This window comes from Canis lupus, chromosome 8 (genome assembly GCF_011100685.1).
Source record: "Canis lupus familiaris isolate Mischka breed German Shepherd chromosome 8, alternate assembly UU_Cfam_GSD_1.0, whole genome shotgun sequence".
In the NCBI taxonomy this organism is placed as follows: domain Eukaryota; kingdom Metazoa; phylum Chordata; class Mammalia; order Carnivora; family Canidae; genus Canis; species Canis lupus.
In genome coordinates, this window is record NC_049229.1 from 46824111 (window position 1) to 46839004 (window position 14894).

Here is a 14894-nt window from a genome sequence, read left to right on the forward strand (position 1 = left end):
TAATCAACGCCTTAAGTTCATAATTGTATTGCTGAACATTAGTCACAAAACATTCTTAGCACGTGACTTAGTCACCTCCCTCAAAGAAAATAGAAATATGAATTGCCTCAACTCTCTGCTTTCCAGCCTTCGCACTGTGTCCCTATCCTCCAGAGCCTACATTGTCTTCCAGCTGGACTTTGGTCACTCCAATGACTTGTGTTCAGCAAAGATTATCTTATTGAGTGGTGTATACATTTCTACCTTTTGTGCTTTGTTGTTGTTTTTTTTTCCTTTTGTGCTTTGTAATAGTTTCCTTTCCATTCCTCATAAGGTTTAACTCTTCATAAATATTTTCTCTGTGAGGTCAAAGAGCTACTCCCGAACTCCAGACTGAGGTAGAGGGCACCACTTCCTTTGTAAAGCCAACTCTTCTCTCCTATTCACCTCCATTTATCACCTGCTCTGTTCCATGAGTTATCTCCCTGTCTTGTATCCTCAATCTCTTCTGCTGGTTTTACTTGTTCTTTGACCTGATGAGTATGCTAAAGTCTAATGTCCCTAAAATGTTTTCAAATGTGAATCCTTTCTGTTGTCACATCTTTTATTCTTTTTGCTTCAAAGAATGATTGCTTTTAACTTCTGTTTCCATTCATCCTCCAGTTTGTTATAATTTATGATCTTATTTCCCTCTTAACTGTTTTACTTTTGTAAAAATATTGGCCAACTTCCCATAACTAAATTCAGTGGCTTTTCAGCTCTCATACTGCCTGTCAGTGACACCTCTGAAATGTAAACCTCCTTTGGCTGCTGTGATGTACTGATTCCTGGGGTTTCTTCCCTCTCCCTTATTTTTCTCTTAATCTCTTTGGCTGGTTTTTCTATCACCTGCTGCTGAAGCTTAGGGGTTATTCACTTCTCTCCTTGGTAATCATCCACTCTTTCTTTTCACAGGTGTTACATTACATAATGACCAACAAGTCTGCACTGTTCTGCTTTCCATCTATACTCTCTCCTTGAGATTTCATTCATTTCCATAACTGTAGAGACTAATGGCTCCCCCCAACTCTACCCTTGAACTTTGCTGCCTGGTTGCAGGTGCCTCACACTCACCTATCTTCCTATTTTTAAAATAGCTCTCCTCTTCTCCTGCCTGCTCATCTTGTGTTCCCTGCTCTATTAATGCCATCATCACCTTTCCAGTCAACCCTTTATTCCAGAAACCTCCAGTCATCCTTGACTCCTTTCTAACCATTCACATGTAATTTGCCCCAAAGCCCTGTCTGTTCTTTTGAAGTATCTTTCTCATATATCTCCTATTTTTCATTGCCACGCAGTCAGGTTTCTTTAAAATGAAACAATCTAATGTGTCACTACTTCAGTCTTAACAATTTATGACTTTTTATTGCCTACAGGACAAAGTCTAAAGTCCTTGGGCATGGCAAATGAAATTTTTTAAACCTGTTCCTAACCTTTTCCTGCCACCAACCCTGACAAACGGTGTTCTCCAGCCAGCCTAGGAGTACTCACTGATTTTCTGAGTAGGCCTTGCTTTTTAATTTCATACCTTTGTGCCACTGTCATGTCTCCACTTGGAGCCCATTAACCTTCCACTCACTCTTCTGCTTAGGAATCTTAATGCTGCCTTTCTGGACCACACGGAATGATCAGTCCTGCAGCACTTTATTCATGTCTCTGATATAATATTTAGCCTATATTAAAGCTAACTTATGGTCTCCTTAAGAACAACATCTAGATCTTTTTAATTTCAGTATTGCCATAGCACAGTACCTGGAATATTGAATTCATAATTATTTATGGGATGAATATCTTCAAAGTAAAGTAGAAGACAACTGAGCCCACACTAAGTCTGCAGAGTTCCCCTGTTGTCTTGTGAACAGCACATTGAGAGGTGGTTAAAGCTTGGTTTCTGTAGTCAAGCATGCCTGGGTTTAAACCCTCTCTGTAATGCTTCCTAGCTGTGGCCATTTCCCTACCTAGAAAGTAGTGATAATGGGGTGGCTGTGAGAATTTAATGTAAAGCACATATCACAGTCTCCAGTACATTGTAATAATTTTAAGCAGTTATTAGGATTGTAATATATTTTTAATGAATAACAGTAACAAACGCAATAGTCAGAAATGAAGTAAAAGAGTTACATGTTCTCACATGATCTAAGAGAACCTGTTCTTAACCAGGCTGATTACATTTTACAAGCAACAATGACAGTCTGCTTTCATCTCCTATACTTATGTAGGAGGAGGAGTGCTGTTCTTTTCCTCCTGTTACCTATTATTTTTACTGTTATTATTAATGCTCTTGAGATTCACTCTCCTCTTTACAAAAAGTTGAGTTTTAGATATGAACAGTAATACCAAAAAGGAAATTGAACTTGAAGAGTAAGAAAGGGAAAACCCAGGATAAGGATAAAATTGGTGTTTGGGTTAAGAGACTGAGGAAACTATAGACTGTAAGAAAGGTTCTAGTTTCATGCCATCATTCATCAAATATTTATTGTTCCCTCATTATACAGGGCAAGGTGGTGATGCCTCTCGCTGGAGGGGCATCAGAATTGTTTAAGACCTAATTTCTCTCTGTAAAGATTTTTAAAAATCTTTTGAATAACTTTTAGAGATAATTGTAGATTTACATGCAGTTTTTTTTTATTTTTTTTTAAATTTTTTTTAATTTTTTTAAATTTTTTTTTAATGATAGTCACACACAGAGAGAGAGAGAGGCAGAGACACAGGCAGAGGGAGAAGCAGGCTCCATGCACCGGGAGCCCGATGTGGGATTCGATCCCGGGTCTCCAGGATCGCGCCCTGGGCCAAAGGCAGGCGCCAAACCACTGCGCCATCCAGGGATCCCGATTTACATGCAGTTGTAAGAAATAATAGATCCTTTATGTATTACTACAAGGATTTTAAATCTTTAAAAAAAAATATATATATATATATATTTTTTTTTTAAAGAGAGTGGGAGGAGGAGCAGAGGGAGAAAGCAGACTCCCTGCTGGGCTCAATTCTAGGACCCCAATATCATGACTTGAGCCAAAGCAGACGTTCAACCGACTGAGCCACCCCAATTTTAAGTCTTATTAATAATGAAGGTGAGTAGCACCTGGCTGGCTCAGTTGGTAGAGTATGTGACTTTTGATCCCATGACCTTGAGATCCCACATTGGATCCTAGAACCTACTTAAAAATTATGAAGGTGAAATAGTTCCTTGTATAACTGATACGAAACCAAAGGTAGAAAACAGTTCATAATTTGAACAAGGAAAAAAAATAATTTTGAAAATGGTGAGATTACTCTGCTGGCAGATGTAGCAAATATGATCTCATGTAATACATGTCAGTTTTAAGCCAAGTGTCAGAGGATGAGTACAATTGTATTATATTGAGAACAGAGGGGGAGAATGAGGCAAACCAGGAGCCAGCTGAGAGAGAGGACCTGGGTTCCTTTACTGAAGAGCCTCCATTCATCCAGACTTCTAAACTGCACACCTCTTGTGAATTCTTTCTTTCCTCGAGTTTTTAGAACTCCAGTAATGATGGGTCTTTTCTTAATCTCAGGTCTAATTGTTCCATTTTTTTGTTTTTTGTAGAATACCTTGATTCTACTGAGTCTGACTTGAAAAAAGTTTCTCTTTTGCTTTTAGAATGACAGTAGAGAACAGCACAGCAGTGAAAGGCGGCGGCGTGGCAACCCTGAGCCATTATCTAACGGACGACCCCAGGGTAGCTCACACCAGGTGGTGGAACAAGATGATGAAGAAGATGAAGAGCTGACATTGAAATACGGCGCCAAACATGTGATCATGCTTTTTGTCCCCGTGACTCTCTGTATGGTGGTGGTCGTGGCTACCATCAAATCAGTCAGCTTCTATACCCGGAAGGATGGACAGCTGTATGTATAAGTGTTTTTTTTATTCTCAAGGCTAGTATGACTTTTCTTTGTAGTGTGTGTGTCATCATCACCTTGGAGGCCTCTGCTTTGAAGGGGCACGAAGGCTAGAGAGTTCATCCTCTCTGACAGAGCAGTTGACAGAATAAGGAGTTATTTATTACTTGATGCTTTAAGTAGAGAAAATAAGAGTTACGGAATTATATCTCATAAGGCTGAATTTATTTGAAATTGAGCAGTTAAGAGTTGAATGTTAATCTTCTCCATCTCAGGGCCATTGGTTCCTGTTGTTCTGCTGGAATGTTCTTTCCTTTTCTGACTTTGATGGATGAATTCCTGTCATCCTTCTCATCTTTGTTTAAATGTTAAGTCCTCAAACGTAATTTCCCTGAACCTCATAACAGAATTAGGTCCTTTCAGGTAGTCTGTCTTATAGCAACCTCTTGTTTTCCACTTGTCACAATATGCAAATATATAACTTATTTACATTATTTAATGCCTGATTTTCTTATATATCATAAAGCTTATGAGGGCAGATTGTTCCCACAGCTGGTTATATAATAACTACTCAGTTAAAAAAAAATGTCTAAATGAAAGGATGAAGAATTAATGCAAGCTGGCATTCTCTAGACTCTTGAGTTTGTTGTGTAGATTGTTTGGTACTGTTGGTATAAGCCCTTTACCTTCAAGAAAAATGCTTTGATTCAGATTCATTTAGTTCTGTCTCTAGGTCTCTATAGGGCCCCTCTAGGGCTCAAAGTTTTAAGTGGATTTTGGAATTTGAATTAGCAAACTGTGTGGGATTCTAAAAGCCAAGCTTTTAACCTTTTGGGAGAAAGGCTAAGACAATAAGGGGCAAGAGTTGGTGACAGCAGTCAAAAGAGACTGGAAATATCATCTCTATAAGTTAGTTAATTTTGGCTATATAGTATAGAACAGGGTTAGCAAGCCATAGCCCATAGGACATATATGCCTGCCACCACCTATTTTTGTAAATAAAGTTTTAGTGGAACATAATAAGGTTCATTAATTTATGTATTGCCTATGGCTGCCTTCATACTACAATGGCAGGATTCATTGGTTGCAACAGAGAACATATGACCCACAAAACTTAAAATATGTATTCTCTAATCCTTAACGGGAAGTTTCCTGACCCTATTATAGGAAATCAAAACAAATGGTTTAAATGGTGTACATATTTTATCTCTTTCCCACAGAGCAGTACAGGGTGATCAGTACACATTGGTAGTGTGACTTCACATTCATCAAAGACTCAGGCTCCTTTCTTTTTCTTTGGCTTCATCCTTTAGGTTATTCAAAGTTCCTTATCAGTACTGGAGCTCCAGGCTTTAATTCAGACAACAGGAAGCATGAAGGAGTGGAGTGGGGGAGAAAAAGACATAAGACACATCTCTCAGCAGATTTAACGCCTTTCTTAGAAGTTCCACACAACACATCCGCTTTTAACTCATTGGCCGTACTTTGTCTCAGCCACATCTAACTGTAAGGGAGTCAGAAGTCAACTCTTTTAGCTGGGAACATTGAAACCTGGAATGAAAGTATGTTTATGTGAATGAGAAACCAAGGGGAAAATGGACATGTGATGTATCAAAACAACTCCAGTTGCAGTCACCCTGTAGATAAAAAAAATAATTGTAAGCCATTACATAAGCCACTTTCCTTTGACAAGGACTTGTAGCACAGGTAGTTTATGTAGTAGAATCCAGTTCTTTAAACAAATCGCTAATGTGGACAAAGAACATTTGAGGAGTAATTATTTCAATTTGAAACATCCACTAGATGGAGCCAGTGTCTGGCTCACAAAAATCCCCCTCTCTACATTTTAGATCTCTCCTTTTATTTTGAAGCACTTAGAGTATGGCAAATTTGCTTCCACAATTCTTGGCTAGATTGCTGAGATGGGTAAAAGTCACTTATAAGATACCAGTTGAATCAAGGAAACAAAACTGGTGTTGGAGAGGAATGTGGTTTGAGATATCCATTAATACTTACTTTGGGCTTTTGTATTTTGTTTTATTATAGAATCTATACCCCCTTCACGGAAGATACTGAGACCGTGGGGCAGAGAGCCCTGCACTCAATTCTGAATGCTGCTATCATGATCAGCGTCATTGTTGTCATGACTATTCTCCTGGTGGTTCTGTATAAATACAGGTGCTATAAGGTGAGCATGAGACATGGAGATTTGTTTTCTACCATGTTCTTTGTGTGATTGGGTTTTCCTGTCACATACTTTAATTGTTCTAGTAGAGAAAAGGGCCTTATATTTTAGAACTGATTTAATTTTTAGTCCCCCCCCCTTATTTTTTTTGTTTTTGTTTTTTGTTCCCCCCTCTTATTGTAGAACATTTAAAAAATACAAAAAGACATAATTGAAAATGTTTTTGTATCCTATCACACTCTAAATGGTTTTAACATTTTTTTTTAACACAACATTTTATTTATTCATGAGAGAAACACAGAGAGCGAGAGAGGCAGAGACACAGGCAGAGGGAGAAGTAGGTTCCATGCAGGGAGCCTGACGTGGGACTCGATCCCGGGTCTCCAGGATCACGCCCTGGGCTGAAGGCAGGCGCTAAACCACTGAGCCACCTGGGCTGCCCGGTTTTAACATTTTGATTTGCAGTATACTTAGGACATTCCAGGATATATCCTAAGACCTCTGTGAATTCCCTCATTTACAAATAGTACTATACTCTTACACTGTTGGTGGGAATGTGACCTGGTGCAGCCACTCTGGAAAACTGTGTGGAGGTTCCTCAAAGAGTTAAAAATAGACCTGCCCTACGACCCAGCAATTGCACTGTTGGGGATTTACCCCAAAGATACAAATGCAATGAAACACCGGGACACCTGCACCCCGATGTTTCTAGCAGCAATGGCCACGATAGCCAAACTGTGGAAGGAGCCTCGGTGTCCAACGAAAGATGAATGGATAAAGAAGATGTGGTTTATGTATACAATGGAATATTACTCAGCTATTAGAAATGACAAATACCCACCATTTGCTTCAACGTGGATGGAACTGGAGGGTATTATGCTGAGTGAAGTAAGTCAGTCGGAGAAGGACAAACATTATATGTTCTCATTCATTTGGGGAATATAAATAATAGTGAAAGGGAATATAAGGGAAGGGAGAAGAAATGTGTGGGAAATATCAGAAAGGGAGACAGAACGTAAAGACTGCTAACTCTGGGAAACGAACTAGGGGTGGTAGAAGGGGAGGAGGGCGGGGGGTGGGAGTGATTGTGTGACGGGCACTGTGGGTTATTCTGTATGTTAGTAAATTGAACACCAATAAAAAATAAATTAAAAAAAAAGTACAAATAGTACTATAGGATATAACTGTCCCTATAAAGTAATATAACTTAAAAAAATCCAGACTTTTCTTGAGTGCAGACCAGTAGAGCCTTCTTCAGACACTGGTGTTAAATTCATTGGTGACTGGTTATATTCCCACTTCTACATTGGGAGCCATCCATTCCCTCACTATATCATCTCCTGCAGTAGCACTAGTTCTTTCCCTGGGAAGTAAGGGCAGGGGAGATTATGCAGGAAAGACAGCCTCTGCTCCCCTAGGTCACCCTCAAGCTAAGGGTTTTACTCCTGAATTTTAGCCACCTGGGACATATTTCAGATTCATGCCTTAGAAAAATCACAAAGTAATATAAATCATGAGACTGATCTTTCTCAAATAAAAGAAATAAATGATAACTTTCCAAATATTGAAATCTACTTTATTTCCTTCTAGTATTTATTTCTATATATGCTGTAACATGGTTAAAATGTGTAATCAGTATGTGTCCTTTCTTAACTTTTATTTTGGCATAAGCATTTTTCCATATTGTGAATTCTCAGAAAATATGTCTAAAGGCTACATTTGACTCAAGGGGTGTATTGTAATTTACTTACCCTAATTTCCCTGATGTTGGACATTTAAGTCATTTCCATGTTTTTTTACTATTCTAAAAAACAATGTCTTTATGGAGCTTTTTCATCTTTCAAATTATTTCCTTAGGGTAAGAGCCTAGACACATAATTTATGGGGCAAATTATCTACATTTTCTAAATTTTATTTATTTATTTGAGAAAGAGCACAAGAGAGAGCACTAGTCGGGGCAGGGATAGAGGGAGAGGGAGAAGTGGACCCCCTGCTAAGTAAGGGGCATGGGATTATGACCTGAGCCAAAAGCAGATGCTTAACTAACTGAGCGACTCGAGCACCCCTATCTACATATTTTTAATTATGATGGTGTGCAAAATTCCTTTTTTCAAAATGATAGTATCAGTTTGTACTTAACACTAGTAGTGAATGAGACTGTCTTATCCTACCTTTACCAGCATTGATTTTTTAAAATTCTGTGCTAATTTTTATAGGGGAAACAAAATGCCTTAATTTGTATTTGGTTAATTACTAGTAAGATCAAATACCTTTCCAGTGTTCTTGAACTTGAAAATTATACACAATTTAACCTTGCTTCTTGAACATTTGAGTGGGTGGAAGTGTTAACCTAAGTGATGACCATCTGCAGTCTGACATTAGCAAGTGGAAAAGATTGAAGACAAAGATGTATATGATGATGGGAAATAGTCATCAATATTTAGAAAACCAGAGAGCAAATGATGTAAAGACCCATGCTGCAAAGCATTTTCCTTCTCCTATTTAAATATCCTCATGACAATTACTTTTTCTGCATATACATGTTTACTTGCTAGTTCTGTTTCTCTGCTTTATTGGACTCACATTGTGTCTTACCTAGATTGTATGCTACTTTTGTTCTTCACATTTTATGGGGAGTCTGTATCCTGTTTAGGGTCATACCCATACCTACACACCGTAAGATGGGCCCATAAGTTCATCCCAGTTTTAAAAGTTTGCTTTCTTCAGTTTCTTCTTTCTGTGATCTCCCTGGTACTTTGATTCTTTTCGACATCCCCATTCCATTCCTCTAGCCAGAAAGCTGGGTTTTATTTTACCGACAGGGCCAAGAAGTGGTAGGACAGAGAGAGAAATAAAGCAAGTGCCATCTGCCCTGCTTTCTGAGAACTACAGCTCCTCCAGCTAGGAAACTTCCCCTCCCTCTGAAGTTTTAGGCTCGCAACCCCTATTGCCACCCCCACAGGATGGTTTCAGAGCTGAATGTGAGAGAATGTTGAAAGGAAAAAACCAAAAAGTGAGATTTTTGTGTTCTCTTTTGATGTTAGGAGACCTCTTTTCTGTTCCTTATCCAGACCTAGGCTTTTCCTAGAGCTCTCACCCATGCCCACTCGGGGTTGCATTGAGTTCTGATGGAGGGGAAAGAGTGGTAAACTCACTTCTAATTCCCCAGCCCACCTGACTCTGTTCCCTTGTCCGAGTCCTCAGCTAGCAGCTGCATGTATTCTATCCAGGTTTTATGGTTGTGTTCGGCAGTAGAGACAGGGTAGATGTTTTTACTCCATGGCACCTTGAACCTGCCTTGATATATTTTTGGTCTGTTTTGTGCATCTTCTGGTTACATCTTATTTTATTTTTTTTAAGATTTATTTATTTATTTATTTATTTATGAGAGAAAAGAGAGAGAGAGAGGCAGGCAGAAACACAGGAGGAGGGAGAAGCAGGCTCCATGCCGGGAGCCCGACCCAGGACTCAATCCCGGGACTCTAGGATCGCGCCCTGGGCCAAAGGCAGGCGCTAAACCGCTGAGCCACCCAGGGATCCCCTCATTTTATTTTTAAAGATGTTTTTAATTTGAGAGAGAGGGCATGAGCAGAGGAAAGGGCAGAGGGAGAAGCAGATCCCCTGCTAAGCAGGGAAACCTGATGAAGTGGGGTTTGGGGCTCCTTCCCAGGACCCATGGATCATGACCTGAGCTGAGCTGAAAGCAGCCGTTTAACATACTGAGCCATGTAAGCACCCCTAGTTAGATCTCATTTTAGACAGTCTAAAAAGGGTCTTATTTCAGCTATATTTCCACAGTTATTTGTTCATTCGTGTTAGTTTTTTTGTTGTTTTGTTTTATGTTAAGTTCAAGTCTTAGCAGGCACAGCCAATTCTATAGGAACAAGTTGTTTACTTTGATTCCTAGTGTACAATAAAAGGAGCTTTTGAGTCAGAAATTCAGAAACTTGCCAGGACCTGTTTGGAAATAAACCCAGAGGATTTGTTATGTCAATGGTTGGTTGTGCAATGTCTGTGAGAAGCACGATAAGCTCAAAGACCAAACAGACTTTAAAAAGGTAGGAACTGAAAAGACAGTTAATTATTACATATCACTGTTATAGTTGAAACAATATAACTTATTAAGCCCACATGATTTCTGGCCTGGATAGTTCAGAGTTTAGAGGAGATGCTTGCTGTTCTGTACTGAAGCAAGGCTCTTTTCTTTCAGAGCCTTTAGCACAGGAAAGCTGAACTAGGGATTTTTGCAAGATGAGAAAAAAGCCTGTTTTACCACGTGATGTTCTAGAAAAAGGGGAAATGCTATTTAGTCATCATGAGAAGAGGCTTTGAATTCAGGTAATAATTCAGAAAATCATAACATCAGTGACCAGAAACTATTATTACAGACAGAGGGCTAATATCTTTACAATATGAAGAGCATTTACAAATCATCCAGAAAATTATAAACATGAACATTATGAATATGAACATTAGATCATGCAGCTCTTGATCTCGGAGTTATAAGTTTCAGCCCCACATTGGATGTGTAGACTACTTTTAAAAAATCTTAAAAAAAAAATGAACATCCTAATAAATTTTTAAAAATGCAAGCCAGAGGAATTAAACAAGAAATATGACCAGGAGAGAGAGAGATTTGTATATATGTTTCCTCAGTGGTAAAAACAGAAACATTAAAATAGCATTTCATGTATTAACTTGGTAAAGATTAATACATTTTTTTGTGTGTGTGAAGTCCCTAAGCCAATGTATATCAATAGTAATTAGAAAAAGTCCATACCTTTTGACTTCATATTTTGCTTCCACAATATATCTGAAAGAATCTGAAATGCAGAAAAATATTTGCATGCTAGGGTTTTTATCTTAGCATTAATTATAATTAGTATAAAGTGGAAAACCATAAATTTTATAAGAAATATGGAATTAAAAAGGTTAAATAAATAAAAACAGGTTAAATTGTGGATTCATCCATATATGTAGAATATTATAATTGAGTCATTTAAAAATCATTTTCAAAAAATATTTGGTGGCATGAGAATGTGTCTATAATAAAAAAGTTTTTTTTTTTTAAAGTGTGGGAAGGAATGAGAAATTTTTATTTTTATTTTTTTATTTTTTAATTTTTTTTTTTAAAGATTTATTTATTTATTCATTCAGAGAGAGCGTGATAGAGGCAGAGACACAGGCAGAGGGAGAAGCAGGCTCCATGCAGGAAGCCCGATGTGGGACTCGATCCTGGGTCTCCAGGATCACACCCCAGGCTGCAGGCGGCGCTAAACCGCTGCGCCACCGGGGCTGCCCAATAAAAAAGTTTTAAAAAACAGAATGCTAAACTGTATATTACTTGATACAATGTTGTTAAAAGGTCTTTATACATGCAGACAGAAAACATGCCTGAAAAAAAAACATTAATAATGACTGGTTGTCACTGGTCAGTGGGAATGGTTTCTTTCCTTTAGTGTTTCTGTATCTTCTCAGTGTTTTTTTTTTTTTTTCTTCTCAGTGTTATACACATATATTACTCTTGTATTCAGAAAAGTGCTTTCTTAAAATGAATACAGAGTACCAATGTACATCTCCGACTTTTTAAAGCTTTTCTGTTTTGTAATATTTTATATACTTTTTAGTTTTGTAAGTTGGATTATCTCTGAAGCTGAGACTTCGAGCACTATGGGATGAGATGCATGCGGAAAGGTTCCTTTCTGCTTAAGCTTTATTGGATTTTCTGCAGATAAAATAGAGTAAGGGCTCCCTTTAGAATATTTTGCTAAATTTGAATATTTTGAGAGGGAGATGTACAGATGTCTTCAATTTACTTTGATATGTATTAAAAAGGACTAATAGGTGGTTAAAAATGCAACAAAGCAAGTATAGCAATATGTGAATGGTAGGTGTTAGATAGGTATTACCTATAAAATTCTAAACTTTGCTGTGTGTTTGGGAAAAAAAAAATATATATATATATATTTTAAGATTTTACTTGGCAGAGAAAGCACGAATGGGGAGGGAAGACAGATGGAAAAGGAGATGCAGGCTTGATCCCAAGACCCTGAGATCACGATCTGAGCTGAAGGCAGACATTTAACCAACTGAACCACCCTGGTGCCTCTTGAAAATTTTTATAATAAATTATCAGGGGAAGTTTTTGTGGAAGAACACCAGAAATTAAGTTGGTTGTATATAGACAGTCAATTTAGAATATTCAGATGTCCAAAGATTATCAACTTCAATGTAAAACCATTCTTTTAACCTTTTCCCAAATTGTACCATTTTATGAAGTTGTTATAAAGAACAAGACACAGTGAGAATTTTTAAGAAATGTTTTCTTTCAAAGAAATAATTACAGATCACCTTAGGTGATCAAAACAAGAGAAAATATATATTTTAATCATGACTAGATTTTCATAGCTAAGAGCCTGATTATTGGAACAACTAAATCTGGGAAGTGGGTGTAGATTTTTTGTTGTTATTAATGAAGACAATATTCTGGTTAAGAGATGATGTTTTGGAGGGGTACCTGATGGCTCAGTGGTTGAGCATCTGCCTTCTGCTCGAGTAGTAATCCTGGGATCCAGTTCTGCACAGGGCTCTCAGCAGGGGCCTGCTTCTCCCTCTGCTTCTGCCTCTGCCTCTGTCTGCCTCTCTCTGTGTGTCTCATGAATAGATAAATAAAATCTTAAAAAAAGAGAGAGATGGTGTTTGGGAAAGTTGTTGGTTAAATAACTCCTTCTGTTATTAAACAGTAAACTTCATTGAAAGATTAAAGCATATAATGGGTGTATCCACCTCAAAATAATTTCAGTTTTGGTTAGAAATTACTTGACAATTCTTTGTGTTTCTCTGTTCTGTTCTTAAAAACGCCAGGCTCGGGCAGCCCCTGTGGCTCAGCGGTTTAGCACCGCCTTCAGCCCAGGGCCTGATCCTGGAGACCTGGGATCGAGTCCCATGTCAGGCTCCCTGCATGGAGCCTGCTTCTCCCTCTGCCTGTGTCTCTGCCTCTCTCTCTCTCTTTCTCTCTCTCTCTCTCATGAATAAATAAGTAAAAATCTTAAAAAAAAAAAAAAAAAAACAAAACCAGGCTCCCTGAGTTGTATAGTATTTTCCCAAATACATCCATTACATAAAAGTACCATTTAAAATGTTCATCTTAGGCAGCCCCCGTGGCTCAGCGGTTTGAGTGCCACCTTCAGTCCAGGGCGTGATCCTGCAGACCCGGGATCAAGTCCCACATCGGGCTCCCTGCATGGAGCCTGCTTCTCCCTCTGCCTGTGTCTCTGCCTTTCTCTCTGTGTGTCTCTCATGAATAAATAAATAAAATCTTTAAAAATAAATAAAAATAAAAAAAATGTTCATCTTGTGTAAAAGATTACAAAAATCAGATCTGATTCTCTCATATTCATAAGCTGTACGCAACTAATAGTGACTAATGTTTAGGTAGTCTATGAATTCTGCATAAGGTTAGACTGACTTGTAAATGTTCCAAAGAATTTGTAATATTATTACTTATTAATGAGCCATGTAAACATAGAAAGCATTATAATTCTTACTGAAACTCTAGATTTGGAATGTTATTTTATCAAAGGGCTATTTTTTAAAATGCAGTTAATGTATGTATACATAAGTTACTTAATGGAATATCTGATTTTCAGTTTCATTGAATTTTATTTTATTCAGTATATTTTTATTTCAGAAATACCACAAAAATTTCCATTGAAAATACTGCTTCCCTAAAGTTTAAATGTTGACTATTGGCTTTGTTGATAATTTTAGAAAGCATTATTTTTTAAATTTCACATATTTTGAAAGGAACAAGGTTCTATATATGTCTTGCTGAACTTTCTTTCTTTTTCTTTCTTTTATTCTTTCATTCTTTCATTCTATTTATTTATTCATGAGAGACCCAGAGAGAGGCAGAGACACAGGCCGAGGGAGAAGCAGGCTCTATGCAGGGAGCCTGATGTGGGACTTGATCCCAGGACCCTGGAATCACAACCTAAGCCACAGACAAGATGCTCAACCACTGAGCCATCCAGGCACCCCATGAATTTTCTATTTATTTATTTATTTATTTATTTATTTATTTATTTATTTATTTATTTATTATTTTCTTTCTTTCTTTCTTTTTTTCTTTTCTTTCTTTTTTTTCTTTCCTTTTTTTAATTTTCTATTTTCTATTCTGAGTAGTTCAGTACCAAAGAGTTCCAATATAAGTGTGTACTGATCCCAAAGTCAGTTTGAGTTTTGCCATTTGAAAAGCATAACATATGCAGAAATAATATATTGCTTTTGAAGTAAGACATTTACCTTTTTTTAAGGTTATGAGATCTGTTAATTATATTGAAATGCTTTCTTTTCTAGGTCATTCATGCCTGGCTTATTATCTCATCTCTATTGTTGCTGTTCTTTTTCTCATTCATTTACTTGGGGTAAGTGGTAAAATATTTGGTCTGTTTTTCAGAAATTAACTTTTTGAGCTATATAACTGTCACTTAAAGCCATGTACTCTGTTGATGAAATACTTTTAAATTATAGTTGTTACCACATATAGTTTGTAGTTGGTATATTTAAGACTGGTTAGTATTGGGATCCTGGGTGGCTCAGCAGTTTAATGCTTGCCTTTGGCCCAGGGCGTGATCCTGGAATCCTGGGATCGAGTCCCACATCAGGCTTCCTGCATGGAGCCTGCTTCTCCCTCTGCCTGTGTCTCTACCTCTCTCTCTGTCTCTCATGAATAAATAAATAAAGTCTTTACAAAAAAAAAAAAAAAAAAAAAAGAGTGGTTAGCATTATATTTTTTAATGGCCGCACTAAATTTCATTTTATGAAA

General features: G+C 37.6%; 1 protein-coding gene across 2 annotated transcripts in view; it reads left to right on the forward strand.

Moving 5' to 3' along the window:
- The window catches only part of PSEN1 (presenilin 1), a 65604-nt gene that overhangs the window by 18317 nt on the left and 32393 nt on the right, over positions 1–14894 (forward strand). For both annotated transcript variants that reach the window (NM_001002943.2, NM_001293284.1), the window contains exons 2-4: positions 3641–3888; positions 5929–6070; positions 14426–14493. In NM_001002943.2, the coding sequence (NP_001002943.2) occupies positions 3641–3888; positions 5929–6070; positions 14426–14493 (458 nt within the window). The remainder of the gene's footprint in view (positions 1–3640; positions 3889–5928; positions 6071–14425; positions 14494–14894) is intronic.